Source organism: Elephantulus edwardii, unplaced genomic scaffold, assembly GCF_000299155.1.
Source record: "Elephantulus edwardii isolate Elephantulus edwardi_28Jun2011 unplaced genomic scaffold, EleEdw1.0 scaffold00129, whole genome shotgun sequence".
NCBI lineage: Eukaryota > Metazoa > Chordata > Mammalia > Macroscelidea > Macroscelididae > Elephantulus > Elephantulus edwardii.
Window position 1 is genome coordinate 9,027,989 of NW_006399879.1, and position 16,030 is coordinate 9,044,018.

Consider the following 16,030-nt stretch of genomic DNA (forward strand, 5'->3'; position numbering starts at 1 on the left):
TGGTTGGCTCAGGACAGAGCAGGGATCAGAGCTGTTGTACATAGGGTCGCTATGTAGTCACAAGCTACTCGACAGCACTTAACAACAACAACATATTGTTGAGCAATATTATTAATATCTCATGCAAGTAAAATATTGTTGAAGGTCATTAAAAGCAGCTGGAATAGTTCATTGACAGGGAATCACTAAAAGTAGAAGCCAATTTTAGAAGAGGCAGGGATTTCATTGCTGATATCAGATCGATGCTGGTTGAAAGGAGAAAATATAAAAATAATGTATATTTGTGTTTTATTGACTATGCAAAGGCATTTGACTGCCTGGATCATAACAAACCATGGCTCACATTGAGAAGAATGGGAATCCCAGAACACTTAATTAACACTCATACAGAATCACCTAGACCAAGAGGCTGCTGTACAAACAGAGCAAGGGAACACTGCCTGCTTTAAGATCAGGAAGTGTGTGTACCAGGGTTGTATTCTTTCTCCATACCTATTCAGTCTGTATGCTGAGCAAATTATTTGTGAAGCTGGACTCTATGAAGAGGAGTGTGGCATCAGGAGTGGAGGAAGGCTCATCAACAACTTGCATTATGCTGATTGTACAGCTTTGCTTGCTGAAAGTGAGGAGGATATGAAACGTTTGCTGCAGAAGATCAAGGACTGTAGCCCTCAGTATGGATTACATATCAATACCAAGAAGACAAAGATACTCATTACAAGCCCAACAGGCAACATTATGATAGATGGAGAAAAGATTGAGGTTGTCAATTATTTCATCTTGCTTAGCTCAACATTCAATAAAACCCTTGGTACCAGTAGTCAGGAGATTAAGAAACATACTGCATTGGAAAAATCTGCTGTCAGGTACCTCTCCAAAATACTGGAGAGCAGTGATGTCAGTTTGAAGACTAAGGTGCACCTGATTCAAGCCATGGTCTACTCAAGCACTTGCTACACATCAGAAAGCTAGACTGTGAAAAAGGATCTCAGAAGAATTGATGCCTCTGAGTTGTGGTTCTGGAGAAGAGTACTGATTATCCAATGGACTGCCAAAAGAACAGACAGATATGTCCTGGAAAGGTCGTGGCCAGAGTGCTGCTTGCAGGCAAGGACCACAGAGCTTCATCGTTCAATACTTTGGACATGTAGGTAGGTGAGGCTATTCCTAGGAAAGGGACATTATGCTTGGAAAGATGAAAGGTCAACAAAGAAGAGGAAGACCCCAACGAGATGGACTGGCACTGTGACTTCAGCAATGGCTCTGGTGTCTCAGGAATGATGAGGACGGCACAGGATAGGGCGGGTGTCAGGTTGGCTCTTCACGGGGTTGCTGAGTTGGACCTCAAGAACAAGAACAGTATGTGCCATTTGACTTCTTGACTACTTCTTCACTGGGCATTGCTTCTTAATCTATATACGATATAGTTATTTATAACTTCAGGATATTTTTGTCATTTATCAAGTATTTCTTGGCCCAGTTGTGGATTTTTGTTTCTTTGTCCAGTGAGGATTTTTGTTTTGTTTATTTTCACATGTAATTCAAGCTGAAGACTTAGACCTTTGTAAGTGCTTCAAGTTGTCTTCATTTCCAGCAAGGTTTTGCCGTATGCTTCTCACAGGTTCCTCCAATTCTGATGTCACATTCTTCTTCATATAGTCTAGCTTCTCGGATTATTTGATCAGCATGCAGAGTGAATAAATAAGGTGAACATTTGCAACTATGCTGCCCACCTTTTTCAATTTTAAACCATACAGAATCTTTGTTCTCTTCAAATGACTGCTTTCTGATCTATGTACAAGTTCAACATAAACACAGTTAAGTGTTCTGACGTTCTCATTCTTCATATTGTTATCCATAACTTGTTATGATTCATATAGTTGAAAGCCTTTGTGTAGTCCTTAAAATACAGATAAGCATCTATCTGTTATTTTCTGCTTTTGACCAAGAACCATATCAGCAATAGTATTCCTTGGTTAATATCCTCTTCTGAATCTGGCTTGAGTTCTGGAAATTCCAAATCATTGAATGGCTGCAGCCATATTTGAATTCTCTTTAGGGAAAATTTTGATAACATATAGAATTAATTGTACTGTTCAATAATTTCAACAATTCATTGGAACAATCTTTTTTGAAATGGGCACAGATATAGATCTCTTCCAGTTCACTGGTTAGGTATCTGTCTTCTAAATTTCTTTTCCTAGGTGAATATACACCTGCATTGCAATCAACATCTCAATTGAGAACTACTGTTGCCTGAAGCCAGCTTTTTGCCAATACCTTCAGTGCAAATTGACCTTATTCTTTCAGTATCGGTAGGTTTTTTTGGAGTTTTAAAATTATTATACGCCACCTTGTAAAATGTATAGATGTCAACCAATTCTTCTTGGTACAGTGATTCTCGGTGTTCTTTTAGTCTCCCTTAAATGCTTCCTAAATCTTTCAGATGTTGTTGTTGTAATTGTTGTTATTTGTTGTTATTTGCCATCAAGTCTCCTGTGACTCATAGCAATATGAGTACAATAGTTCTGAAGCCTACCCTGTCCTGAGCCAGTCTGACTGATTCCAACACACCTACCCCCATTGTCCTAGTCACTGTATCAATCCATCTCATCTGGGGTCTCCCTCTCCTGCACTGTCTCTCCACCCTTCCAAACATGATGTCCTTCTCCAAGGATTGGTCACTCCTGGCCACATGCCCAAAATATGCTTCAAATCCTAGCCTCCAAGAAGAAACTTGGTTTCACTCTCTCCAAGACAGACCTATAATCAATAAAAAATACATATCTTTCTGATATTCTCTGTTTTTAGTCAAGATACATCTGACATCAGCATTGATACCCCTTGTGCCATGCCCTCCTCTTAATCCAGTTTAAATATCTGTAAGTTCCCTATTTATATACTGTTCCAGTTATTGTTGGAAAAGAGTATTGAGAACACCATGGACTGCTAGGAAAACAAACAGATTTGTCCTGGAAAGGGTTAAACCAGGTGGCTCCTTGGAGGCAAGGATTCTGAGGCTCCATCTAACATACTTTGGACATGTTGTGAGGAGAGACCGGTCCTTGGAGAAGGACATCATGCTTGAGAGGGTGGAGGGACAGCACAGGAGAGGAAGGCCCTCTATGAGGTGGATTGATTCAGTGACTGGGGTAATTGGGATAGGAGTGTCAGGGACAGAGCAGAGTTTAGGGCTGTTGTACATAGGGTCGCTATGAGTCGCAAGCGACTCGACGGCACATAACAACAACAACAAGTAAGATTTTACTTATATGTGATATTAATGACATTGTTTATATGTGATATTAATGACATTGTTTGATATTTCCACTTTCGTTTGGATCATCTTTTTTGGAAATAGAACTATACAAATCATAACAAGTTATGGCTAACATTGAGAAGAATTGATGTCTCAGAACACTTAATTGAGCTCATGCAAAACCTACACGTAGACCAAAAAGCAGTTATTTGAACAGAGCAAAAGAACAGTGCAGGTTTAAGATGAAGGAAATATGTGTTTCAGGGTTATAGCTTTCCTTCATACCTTTTGAATCTGAATGCAGAGTAAATTATTCAAGAAGCTGGACTATATGAAGAAGGATGTGACATCAGGATTAGAGGAAGACTCATCAGCAGCCTACCTTGTGCAGACAACACAACCCTGTTTGCAGAACATGAAGAAGACTTGAAGCATTTCCTGCATAAGATCAAACACCACAGACTTCAAGACAGGTTACACCGTAACAGTAAGGAAACAAAAATCTTCATCACAGGATTAAGTTATTAAAAATTTAAGTTTACTTGACTTCACAATCAATGCCCACGGTAGAAACCAACAGTCAAGAAATCAAAAGGAAAGTTCTAAAGAACAGGGATGACACTTTAAAGATTAAGGTGGGCCTGAATAAAGCCATGGTATTTTCAGTGGTTCCCTTTGTATCTGGAAGTTGGAGACTGAATAAAGAAGACCAGTGAAGAATCGACACTTCTGAGTTGTAATATAGGCAGAGTATTGAATAGCCCATGGAGGGCCACAAGAACAAACCTGTTTTGAAGGAAGTGCAACCAGAGTGCTCCTTAGAGGCAAAGATGTGAATTTCGATTCGCTTATTTTGGGTGTATTCTCAGGAGGAACCAATCCTTGGAGAGAGACATGCTGGGAAAGGTGAAAAGAGAAGAACACTCTCAACAAGATGGGTTGACACAATCACTACAACAGTGAGCTTGACCATGACAGACTGTGAGGCTGATGTGGGATAGGGCTGGGTTCAGATCTGCTCTCATAGCATCACTGTAAGTCGCAGTTAACTGGAAGACACCTGACAGCAGCAGCAACAACATTTAATATTTTCCTCCATAGAATCTTGTAGTATTGCAACTCCAAGGTTGAAATTTCTCTCTATTTCATTCAGCTTCATAAATCCCAATGGTGTCTTGGCGTATTTAATTATGATAGTTTACCTTGTCTTCTCAAGATCCTCTCTTTGAAATCTTCTGTTCAGCTCTTTGATCTGTTTGCTTTAGCTATTTTGTACTTACAAGCATGTTTCATCTAACGTACATTTTGATCTTTTCCTTCTTTGCTGTCTTTTAATGATCTTTGACTTTCTTCATGTATACTGAAACCAGTATACTGTTATCCATACTTTCTTCAAGGATATCATCTTCCAATCCTATTGTTCACTTCATCAGCTATATTCTTGAAATGGTCTTTAAATTCAGGTTAGATGTACTCTGGTTGTACAGTAACTCTCATAGACTTACTTTGTTTTTCTTCAGCTTCAACTGAACTTTCACATGAATACATAATCTTTTTAAGGTGACATTAGATTGTTGTTTGTTGTTGTTGTTATGTGCCGTCGAGTCGCCTGCGACTCATAGCGACCCTATGTACAACAGCCCTAAACTCCGCTCTGTCCTGTGCCAATCGCACTGTCTCTGACACTCCCATCCCAATTATCCCAGTCACTGAATCAATCCACCTCATAGAGGGCCTTCCTCTCCTGCGCCGTCCCTCCACCTGTTATGCATCAGAGAGTTGGACAATGACCAAGGAGGATAGAAGGAGAACTGATGCCTTTGAGCTGTGGTGCTGGAGAAGAGTACTGAGAATACCATGGACTGCTAGGAAAACAAATAGATTTGTCCTGGAGAGGGTTAAACCAGGTGGCTCCTTGGAGGCAAGGATTCTGAGGCTCCGTCTAACTTACTTTGAACATGTAGTGAGGAGAGACCGGTCCTTGGAGAGGGACATCATGCTTGGGAGGGTGGAGGGACATTAGATTACTCTTTATAAATATTTGACAGTGAAGGGTTATGTGAGTAAAAAGGACAGTACTGAGAGGTATAGGTGAAGTTTAAGTAAAAAAGTGGCTCCCTATTTGATCTGCTTTGCATTTATAATTCTATTTTTAAAAGGGATGATGGAAAGAACTACTTAATCTTTCATCCTAGCAAATAAATATGGATCATAGTTAAGAAGAGCTCAGGCTCCCCGTGCCTCTTTAGGAATCTTCTCCCCACCATTTGTGTGTGACCTTGAATAAGTTATTAAACCTCAGTTTCTTCATCATGGGAAAAGTAGTAGATCATCAGTGAAGACCTCAATGAGATGGGTTGCTTCAGTGACTACAACAGTGAGAGTGGCCATGACAGAGATCATGAGGATTGCACAGGATAGTGCAAGGTTTCAATTTGTTGTTCAAAGGGTCACTATGTTGGAAGCAGGAGGGGCACCCACTTCCTAAACAACATGCCTCTGGAAACTCTATGAACTTTGATAAATGACAATAGTTATAGAAAAGATTCAGGCATTTTGTTCATAGGGTTGCTATGAGTCATAGTCAACTCGACAGTATCTAACATCAGTTCCTCTATATACACAAAATAGGATGCTGCTACTCAGTTTGTGAGGATTAAATAACTTATGTAAAAGCATTATACAGTGTTTGGTATGTAGTATTTGACACATTAAGCATTGAAGAAACACTTGTGATTATGCCAGTGGTGTTGATGTTGGTAATGAAGACTAAACATAGATGTTGGTGCTTTTGATGGTGATGGTGGCAATGATTATGATATTGGCAGTAATTTTGGAAGTTACAATAAAAAGTGACTGTGATAACAAGGTTATTGAACTTGATAATGGAAGTGGTGGTTGTGTGATGGTGATACTGGTGGTTCTAACAGTGGTAGTGATAACAATGGTGGTGGTGATTATGATTAGTACTGGTGATGATGATGATAACGACAGTGCGAGTAGTGATACACTTTGTGATCTCCGAATATCAGTAAATACTTGTTGGAAAACTGATGTCCTACGTGCCTTGAAACATAATACATATTTCTCTCTCTCAGTTGACCATGTTGTTCCTGAACCTGGGTCCAGCCTGCTCACCTCCTTTGAGAAGTGGCATGAAGCAGCTGACAACAAATCCTGCTGTGATTACTCTCTCCACATGGACATCACCAGCTGGTATGATGGCATTCGGGAGGAACTGGAGGTGCTGGTACAGGACAAAGGTCAGTTAAATAACAAAGTGGGGCAGTGTTCTGCAACCCTGGATGCTTTGGTAGACCCAACTGTGTGGCGTTAAAAGTTAGTTTACCTATTTATACCTGTGTGCCCAACCATGAGCTCCAGAAAACTGGCAAACTTCCTTCCTCCTTCTCCAGGAGTCTGTCTTCTTCTCTGAGCCCTTTGTAGAGACTCCCTCATGCAAAGAAGAAAGCTCCATGTCCTTGGCCTGAGACATAGGCCATAGCTGACTTATCCTCACTTCCTCTGGCTCCTCTTCACTCCTACCATATACACATTGTGTTCCTCTCATACTAGATACCACCCTCTGACATGTGCCACGTCTCTGGGCTTCTGCTAGTCTATGTTTAAGAATCCCGTTCTTCTTTCCTTCCTGTCAAACCACTGCATTATCCCCTTTTCAAGACCCAGCTCTACTACCACCCCCTCCAACCCTCCCAGTCAGAATTACTTTTCTCCTAGAATATGCAGAGCTGTTACTCAGGCCTCTTGGAGCATCTTCACTGGTTCTTATATTACAGGGCACTGGATGTCCGTCTGGCTCTGCCAACTGAGCACTGAGCTTCAGGATGGAAAGGATTGTGTCTACTCTTCCCCAGACCTACCCTTGTCCCTTCTGGGCTCACACGAAGGGTCCTTGAAATATAGACCTTTCACAACGTGTGTGATATTGAATGGAGAGAATAAAGATACAGACAAGAATGGGGATAAATCACGTCATAGTTATTGCTCACTCAGGAGAGGAATAGCGAGGGAGCTATCTGAAGGGCCAGCATCGAATAGGGGTGCTTTGAGAAGAGCTCAAGTGTGATTTCAGTTTTTAGTCTATACATGCTATACATTTTAAGTGTCATAACCACAGTACAGAAATCGAGAAAAGGAAACACAAAATTACCACTGGTTCCACTCCATATTGTTTTAGTATAATTCTATGGTTCTTCCCCTCCCACTCCTGTCCATTGAGATGAGTCCTTGTCTCATCACTCTACAGGTGCTGCTGAAATCCTGATTTAATCACATAATAGTTTTTTTGTCAAACATTCTTCTAAGTGGTATAGCACTGGTCTTCCATTTGCTGTACAGAGGTAACTTGTGGTTGCTGTGATGCGAAACACTGTGACACTGATGTGCCAAATGTGAGAATGGTTACCCATGGTGGACAGTGTTTGATGGAACTCCCTGATTAAAACAAGCTTGGAAGCAGGAGTGGCATCCACTTCTGAAACACTTTGCCTCCAGAAACTCTATGAACTTGGAGAAATGATGAAAGTTATACAATTGTTCAGGTCTTCAGTCCATAGGGTCGTTATGAGTCACAATAGTTTATGCTAAGCACTACTCTTCATTAAGAAATTCTTAATGGCTCATAATATCAACCTAATAGTTGATTTGCTTAGCTATCTATCAGGCACTGAGGTTTTCTAGAAATCGTGATAGACTGAACATCTTTATTTTATAAATGTTTTTGGGGGGGTTTTGCACTTATAACTACTTCCCTAAATTTCCAAAAATAGAACTACCAGATAAAAAACTCCTCACGTTTTTTTTTTCAAGATCATGACTCCTATGGCCAAATTATTCTCCAACAAGAGTAACCCATGCCGTGCCCCTAGCCATGTGGAAAGGCTGTAGCACACCTGTGCCTGCTCTGTGGCACCCTGGCTAACTTGATTGGTGAAAGGTGGTCTGCCACTGTAGTTTTCATTGCATTCTATAATAACTAATTAACTTAAAAGACTCCATGGTTTTTCAATTTCATCATTAATTATATTCTTTGCATTCTTATTGTTTTGGATTGTTGTTGTTTAAGCTCTTTCTATGAAAAAGTTATTAGTCCTCCATCATACTTACTGTGAACTGTGGTACTCTTTGTTGCATAATCATAATCCACAGGGATTTACAAAGCTGTGTCTTGCCATTCTCATCAACTGTTACGTTTGTAAGAGTTTTCCACATAATTGCAATGATTTCATAACTTCAATTTTGCAGCCTTTCTTGATGTGGAGGGAGGGTTCAAAGGACTTGAGGTGGGCATCTGGGATCACATAACTGATGCTTGAGAGGGAGCCTATATGCGGTCACGATTTTAAATTGCCCCCCAAGAGAGAAGAGGGCTCCTTCCACGTTTTCTCTTTCCATGACAAACTTTCCAAGACAACACCTGGTAAAGTTCTGAGGTGCATCCACAGACTTTAAAGTTAGCCAGTGTCATAAAATACTTGGCACTGATTTAAGTCTCAAATTTAGATTCCTCAATTTCAGCAAAAAAAAAATCGTTTGTCTTTCTACCTGTTTTCCTTATTTGTATAGCTCTGGTGACAAAGTAGGGTAAGTGTGGGGCTGCTAATTGACAGGGTAGCAATTTGAAACCACCAGCTACTCCTCGGGAGAAAGATGAGCGATCTTCTCCTGTAAAGGTTTAAAGCCTTGGAAACCTGATGGAGGCTTTGAGTTAGAAGTTTTGACGACAGCGGGTTGGCTTTTTTAATTTTATATTATATAGACTTTTTAAATTTTATATATATATAAAAGTAGGAGTGGCATCCACTTCCTAAACAACATGCCTCTGGAAACTCTGAATTTTGACAAATGTCGATAGCTATAGAAAAAGGCTTCAGGCCTTTTGTATGAGTCATGCTTGACTTGAAGGCAATCAACAATAACAACATACACACACACACTTGCGTATATATGATCTTATATTCATAGGATCATAACATACATAAAAGGAGCTCATAAAAGATCATTAAAGTCATGAGGAGTTGCATTGTGAGCCCAAAGACCACGTATTTCTGGAGGTTCAAATCCATGAGCATCTCTAAGGGAGGAAGACGGGAAGTCTTCTTCCATGCAGTTTGCATCTTCAGAAGCTTCTGGAGGGTCAGCTTCAATCATTCTGACTCATGGCATTGGGGTTTTAATACACATAACATTGGATATTGCACTTTTCATGCAATAGTGTGTTAGTGTATCTTGACCTCTTTATGCCTCTGGAAATTGGATTTAAAAGAAAGATGGTCCTGAGGATCGAATGAGAGGATATGTGTGAAGCATTTGCATTTATGTGTAAGGTCACTATGTTGTTAGTCATTCCCTTGATCACCACTCCATGCCACTGCAGACCTCATGTCTCCTACTACCTCCAAGTGTTCCACTTTGTAGAGCCTTGTGTCTTGATGCATTTCTAAAGATAGCATACCCAAGGCTCCCAGGGAATAAAGTTGGAGGCCTAAGTGAGTGCCCTGTGGCTTCTATAACCAAAGCTCCACACTCAGTCCCCTTCCCTCATCAGTCTATGTTTACAGAATATGAAGTAGAGAGTAATTTCTCCTGACTCCAAGCAGCCATTGGTCCCCCCCAGATCACAAGGATGGAGCGATGATTGTACCTGATGGGGGCTAAAGGACTTGTGATCATGTTGACCGTAGCTCTTCTCCTGGCAACAGTTACCGTATTCCTCTCACATGTTGTCACAATAACCGCAAAGTGTCGTCCATGTGACACAAGCTCAGATGCCAACATCTTATGGTCAGGAACTGCCCAGGAGAAGGTATAGGCCTTACTCACTCAAGACCTATGAGTACACACATGCCACACGCAGTAGTTGGCACAGGGCAGAAGCAGAATAAATGCCTCTGTGGAAATGGGTAAACAGCGACGTACAGGAGAAGTCTTGGAGCCTAGCTGGGTTTCTATTGCCAGCTCCTCCTAGCCTGGGGATCAGAGTGGGAAACCTCTTGGTTAAGAAGAGGACCCCTCCTGGACACTACATGAGTTCACAGGTTAAAAAACTGTGGCATGTTGTTGATTGCCTTCAAGTCGAGAACAAGTCATAGTGACCCTATGAACAAAAGGCCTGAAGCCTTTCCATAACTATCATCATTTATCAAAGTTCATAGAGTTTTCAGAGGCTTGTTGTTTAGGAAGTGGATATGGGTCGTATTTAACCTGTGGTATCCAGTGATGCCATAACAGAAATGCCCCAAGTGATGGCTTTAATAAACAGAATGTAACTCTTCCAAAATTTAAAATTCTGGAAGTCTGAATCCAGATGTTTACGCTAGGGAAAAACTTTCCATATATCTCTCTCTGCTCTGGGGAAAGGTTCTCCCTTTTACAGGTTCTGTTACACTGTTCTTTGTCAATCATGCAGCATGTGCATAGAACTCATATTTCAAGATATTAATATAAGATGATAGACAATGAAGAGATTGAGATTGTCAATGGCTTCCGTTTACTTGGCTCCACAATTAACACTCTTGGTACCAACAGCCAGGAAATCAAAAGATGACTTGCATTGGGAAAAATCTACTGTCAGAGACCTCTTCAGAGTACTGAAGAGCAACACTGTTAGTCTGGAGACTAAGGTGCATCTGATCCAGGCCATGATCTTTGCAATTACTTGCTATGCATCAGAAAGCTGGACAATGACTAGGGATTATAGAAGGAGAAGTAATACCTTTGCACTATGGTATTGGAGAATAGTAGTTCATCCTGGAGAGGGTGAAACCAGACTGCTCTTTGGAGGCAAGGATTCTGAAGCTTTGTCTGACATACTTTGGGAATGTTGCAAGGAGGGACCAGTTCTTGGAGAGGGACATCATACTTGAGAGGGTGGAGTGACAGCACAAGAAAGGAAGACCCTTGGTGAGATGGATTTACTCAGTGACTGGAGTAATGGGGCTAGGTGTGTCCAAGACAGTAAGGTTGGTTCAAGATAGAGCAGGATACAGAATAGTTGTACATAGGGTTGCTGCGAGCCACAAATGACTGAACAGCACATAACAACAACAATATAAGATGCCTTTTACATTAATATTACATTGAGAATAACAGAAATCACAGATTTTAATTATGCTCATGTGAAACCATAAACTTTGAGGCAGTTGTCAGAACAAGTGATCACTGCATAATCATGGAAAAATCAGGAAAGATGTTTGTCAGGGTTGTATTCTTTCTCCATACCTATTCAGTCATTATGCTGAGCAAATAATTCAAGAAACTAGACTATATGAAAAAGAATGACATCAGAGTTGGAGGAAGACACATCACCAACCTGTGTTATGCAGGTAACATAGCCTTGCTTGCAGAAAATGAAGATTTGAAGCACTTACTGAAGAAAATGAAAAACTATCACCTTCAAAGTGGGTTACATCTCAACATCTAGAAAACAAGAATCCTCAAAACAGGACCAGTAGGTAACATCATGAGAGCTAGAGGAAAGATTGAAGTTGTCATCGATTTCATTTTCCTTTGATCCACAATCAACATCCATGGTAGCAGAAGTCAAAAAATCAAAAGATGTGTTGCACTGGGGAAATCTGCTGTTAAGGACCACCCTAGAGTACTAAATAATTAAAGACCAAGATGTGTCTGATGCACACCATATTTTAATTGTTTTATATGCAACTGAAAGTTGACTGATGGATAAGGAAAACCAAAGAAAAATCAGTGCCTTTGGGTTGTGATGTTGGCAGAGTTAAGTAAACTGTGGACTGCCAGAAGGACAAACAGGTTTGTCCTGGTGGAAGTGCTACCAGAGTGCTCCTAGAAGGAAGGACGATGAAACTTCATCTCATATACTTTGGGCATGTTGTCAAGAGGGGTAGTCCTTGGAAAAAGACATCATACTGAAAAGATAGAGCATCAGCAGAAAGAGAAGATGGCCATCAAGGAGTTGGATTACCACAAAACTGAAACAACACCCTCAAGCCTAGCATACCATGAGGGTGGTACAGGATAGAGCATGGTTCCAATCTGTTGTGCTTAGGGTCACTAAGTATCATAGCAGACTTAAAAGCATCTAACAACTACATTAATGTTACCTCGTTAACAAACCAAGAAACACCCATTGCCAAATGTGAGTCATAACTGCAGGTTACTTAAAACATGTATATTGGAAGGACACACAACTCAATCCATAGATTGTGAGGATGACACAGGATAGGACAGGTTCCAGATCTGTTGTTCATGCTCAACTCGAGGGCACATAACAACAAAAGCAACAATCAAAACCATGTTTTTGTTTGCCTCCTATGCACCTGCAAGTTGGACAATGAATAAGGATGACAGAAGAAGGATCAATGTTTTTGAATTGAGGTGTTGATGGAGAGAACTGAATAACCCATCGACTACCAGTAGAGCAAGAAATGTGTCTTGAAGGAAGTGAACCTAGAGTGCTCGTTAGAGGGAAGGATGGTGAAACTTCACTTCACCACCTTTGGGCATATTTTCAAGAGCAACCAATCCTTAGAGAGAGACATCATGCTGGGAAAGGTGGAATCTTGTAGATATAGTCTCCATTTAACTTTTTCTTGAGGCCCTTTTATACTTTGAGAACCTCGGTAGGTAGGACAGTAAGGATGGAAAGCAACTTTGTCTTCCAGTTGAGCAGACCCTGGATCTTATGTAAAAACCAAACTCACTATTGCTGAGTTGATTCCAACTTACGATGACTCTCCCTTGAGTTTCTGTGATGGTGAATCTTCATAGGAGGAGACTGCCCTTGTTGTCTCCAAGAAGCATCAATTGGATTTGAACTGCTAACCTCACAATTAGCAGCCCGACACAACACACTATCAGAGTTCCTTTGGGCCTTTTATATGTCCTATATTTGGCTTGTAAACAGAACAGTTTCTTTTTTAGTTCATATCATACTCAACTTAAAGAAGTCAAATGACACTCAGCATGTTGCATGGCAATAACCTTGGCCAAATTCAGGATCTCTAAGTTAATTGACTTACAAGTTGCCACAGTGAACTTTTTCCAATTGGCCTTCTATTGTGCTGCATGGATCACTCCTCTTCCAACTTCTACAGCTTTTCTTCCCTTCAGTACATTCCCTGTAACACCACCCCACTCTCCCTCCTTTTCCTCTCTGTTCAAGCTCACTGACCATTCTACCTCCCTCTCTGCCAGGATCATTCTCCTCTTCCCTCACTTCCCCTCGCTCCTACTCTGCTTTCTCTTCCTTCCCAGTCTCCTCTTTCTCCTCCTTCACCTCCTCCTCTTCCCTTCTCCTCATTCATATCCTTCTGGTTCATCTTGGTGTTCTCTTCTCTTGGAGCCTCCTTTGACCCTGTTTCATGCTCCAGGTGGGCTAGCTGTTCCTGCCTAGAAATTCAGTACCTCCCAAGGCTCCTCTATTGCATGGCTACCACATTGCTGTGAGCATGATTTGCTGAAAAGACATAGTACTAGTTTCTTAAATGCATTTTTCTATTCTTTTTTCTCTCTTTCTCACAACAGGCATCAATTCCTTCCAAGTCTACATGGCTTACAAGGACCTCTACCAAATGTCTGACAGTCAGGTACACCTGTGCACTTGCTCACCTCACTGGGCAGGTGGGTGGGAAGGATTCTGGGCCCCAGGTATGATGTGACACTGAATTGCTGAGTGACTTTGAGTAGGTGTTCCCATTCCTGGACCTCTTCTGACACTTGTGGGTTTCCTTTAAACAAAACTTACGTAGGCTCAGGACAAGTCTATAGTTTCTCAATTTTTTAATCCATAAATACATAATAATGTATGTTTGCACCTATCATATCCAAACTAACCCACTGATGTGCAATATTTATGCACACCTCTTCCATCCACCCTACAAATAGAGACCTGAAAATATCTGTCTACATAATTCCATATTGTTGTTGCTAGGTGCCATAGAGTTGACTGTGACTCATTAAAAAAACCTGTGAACAGGAGCTCTAAACCCTGCCCTATTCATATATTTCTTTTCAAGTCATTCACATCTTCTCAACTTCATACCTGCCTATGTTATGATCATTGAGTTGAATATGACTCATATAGACCCTGTGAGCAACAGACATGAGCCCTGTCCTGTCCTCATCATCTCTGATATCCTTGAGCCCATTGCTGTCATCTCTGTGTCAGTCCACCTCATTGGAAGTGGTGCTTTTGAGTTATGGTGATAGAGAAGAATACTGAATTATCTCATGGACTGCCAAAAGAGTAAGTGGATGTCTTGGAAAAGTTGCAGCCAGAGTGTTCCTTGCAAATAAGGATAGTAGTGTTTCTTTTCTCATACTTTGGGCATGTTGCTAGGAGAAGCTATTCCCTGGTAAGGGATAGCGTGCTTAGAAAAATGGAGGGTCAGTGAAATAAAGTAAGACTCCCAACTAGGTGGATTGACACGGTGATTACAGCAGGGGAGTAAAGTGTACCAGAGGTAGTGAGAATAGGACAAGATTCAGTTCTGTTGTTCATAGTTGTTGCCAAATTGATGGCACCTAGCAACAACAACATCTTAACCACTGGACCAATATCATGATAAATGGAGAAAAGATTGAAGTTGCCAATGATTTAATTTTATTTGGATCTAAGGTAGCAATGAGCTATGGTGGCTTAGGGGTAAGAAGCTGTGCTTTAACCTAAAGACACATGGTTGATATCTACCTGCTCTTCCGAAAGAGAAGAATGGACAACCTCTTCCTGTGCGATTTATTGCCTTTGAAAAATCCACTGGATTGTTAATTGTGAGTCAGTTCACAACTCCACGGCACACAATAAGGTAGCAGCTGTCAAGATATCAAATAATGTGCTGCATTTTGGAAATCTGCTGTTAAGGACCTCTCCAAAATTCTAAAAATCCAGAGTGTCAGTTTAAAGACTAATATGCACCTGATCCAAGCCTTAGAATTTTAAATTGCTTCCTATGTATTTGAAAGTTGGAAATAACCCTCGATGAGATGGATTGATTGAGTGACTGGGGTAATGGAGGTAGTTGTGTCAGAGACACTGAAGTTAACTCAGGATAGAGCACGGCTTAGAGCTGTTGTACATGGGGTCACTGTGCTTCACAAGTGATTCAATGACACATAACAACAACAATAACAACAAAGTTAATGAGGATAACAGAAGAAGAGTCGATGCCTTTGAATTGTGGTGTTGGCATAGCATGGACTGCCAAAAGAACAAACTAATCTCTCTTAAAGGAAATGCAAACAGAGTGTTCCAAAGAGGCAAAGATGCTAAAGCTTTTTCTCACATACTCTGGGCATATTTTCAGAAGGGACCAGTTGTTGGAGAAAAACAAACATGCTGTGAAAGGTAGAGGGTCCACAAAAGAGAGGAAGACTCTTAGTGCCATGGACTGACACAACGACTACCATAATGGACTTGAGCCTGACTTAGAATGAAGCACAGTTCAGATCTATTGTTAATGGGATTTCTAGGTCATAGTTGACTTGACGACACCTAACAACACATCTTTCATCCACATCTGCCCATAGACCTGCAATAATCTCTGTCCACCTTCTTTTCTACAACTATTCCTGTTGTTGTTGTTGTTGTTAGGTACCTTTGAGTCAGCTTTGTCTCACAGCAGTCCCATCCTGCACCAGCCTCACAATCTTCTCTGTGCTTGAGTTCACTGATGCAATGACTATGCTAATCCATTTTATTGTGGGTCTTCTTATTTGATGACCTTCTGATTTAGCAAACATGATGTCTCTCCAAGGACTAACCCATATGGA

The 16,030-nt window shown here is 40.9% G+C and overlaps 1 protein-coding gene across 1 annotated transcript in view; it reads left to right on the forward strand.

Moving 5' to 3' along the window:
* The window catches only part of CRMP1 (collapsin response mediator protein 1), an 87,342-nt gene that overhangs the window by 52,213 nt on the left and 19,099 nt on the right, over positions 1–16,030 (forward strand). Inside the window, exons 4-5 of the mRNA XM_006893632.1 lie at positions 6,358–6,522; positions 13,787–13,848. Coding sequence (XP_006893694.1) covers positions 6,358–6,522; positions 13,787–13,848 — 227 coding nt within the window. The remainder of the gene's footprint in view (positions 1–6,357; positions 6,523–13,786; positions 13,849–16,030) is intronic.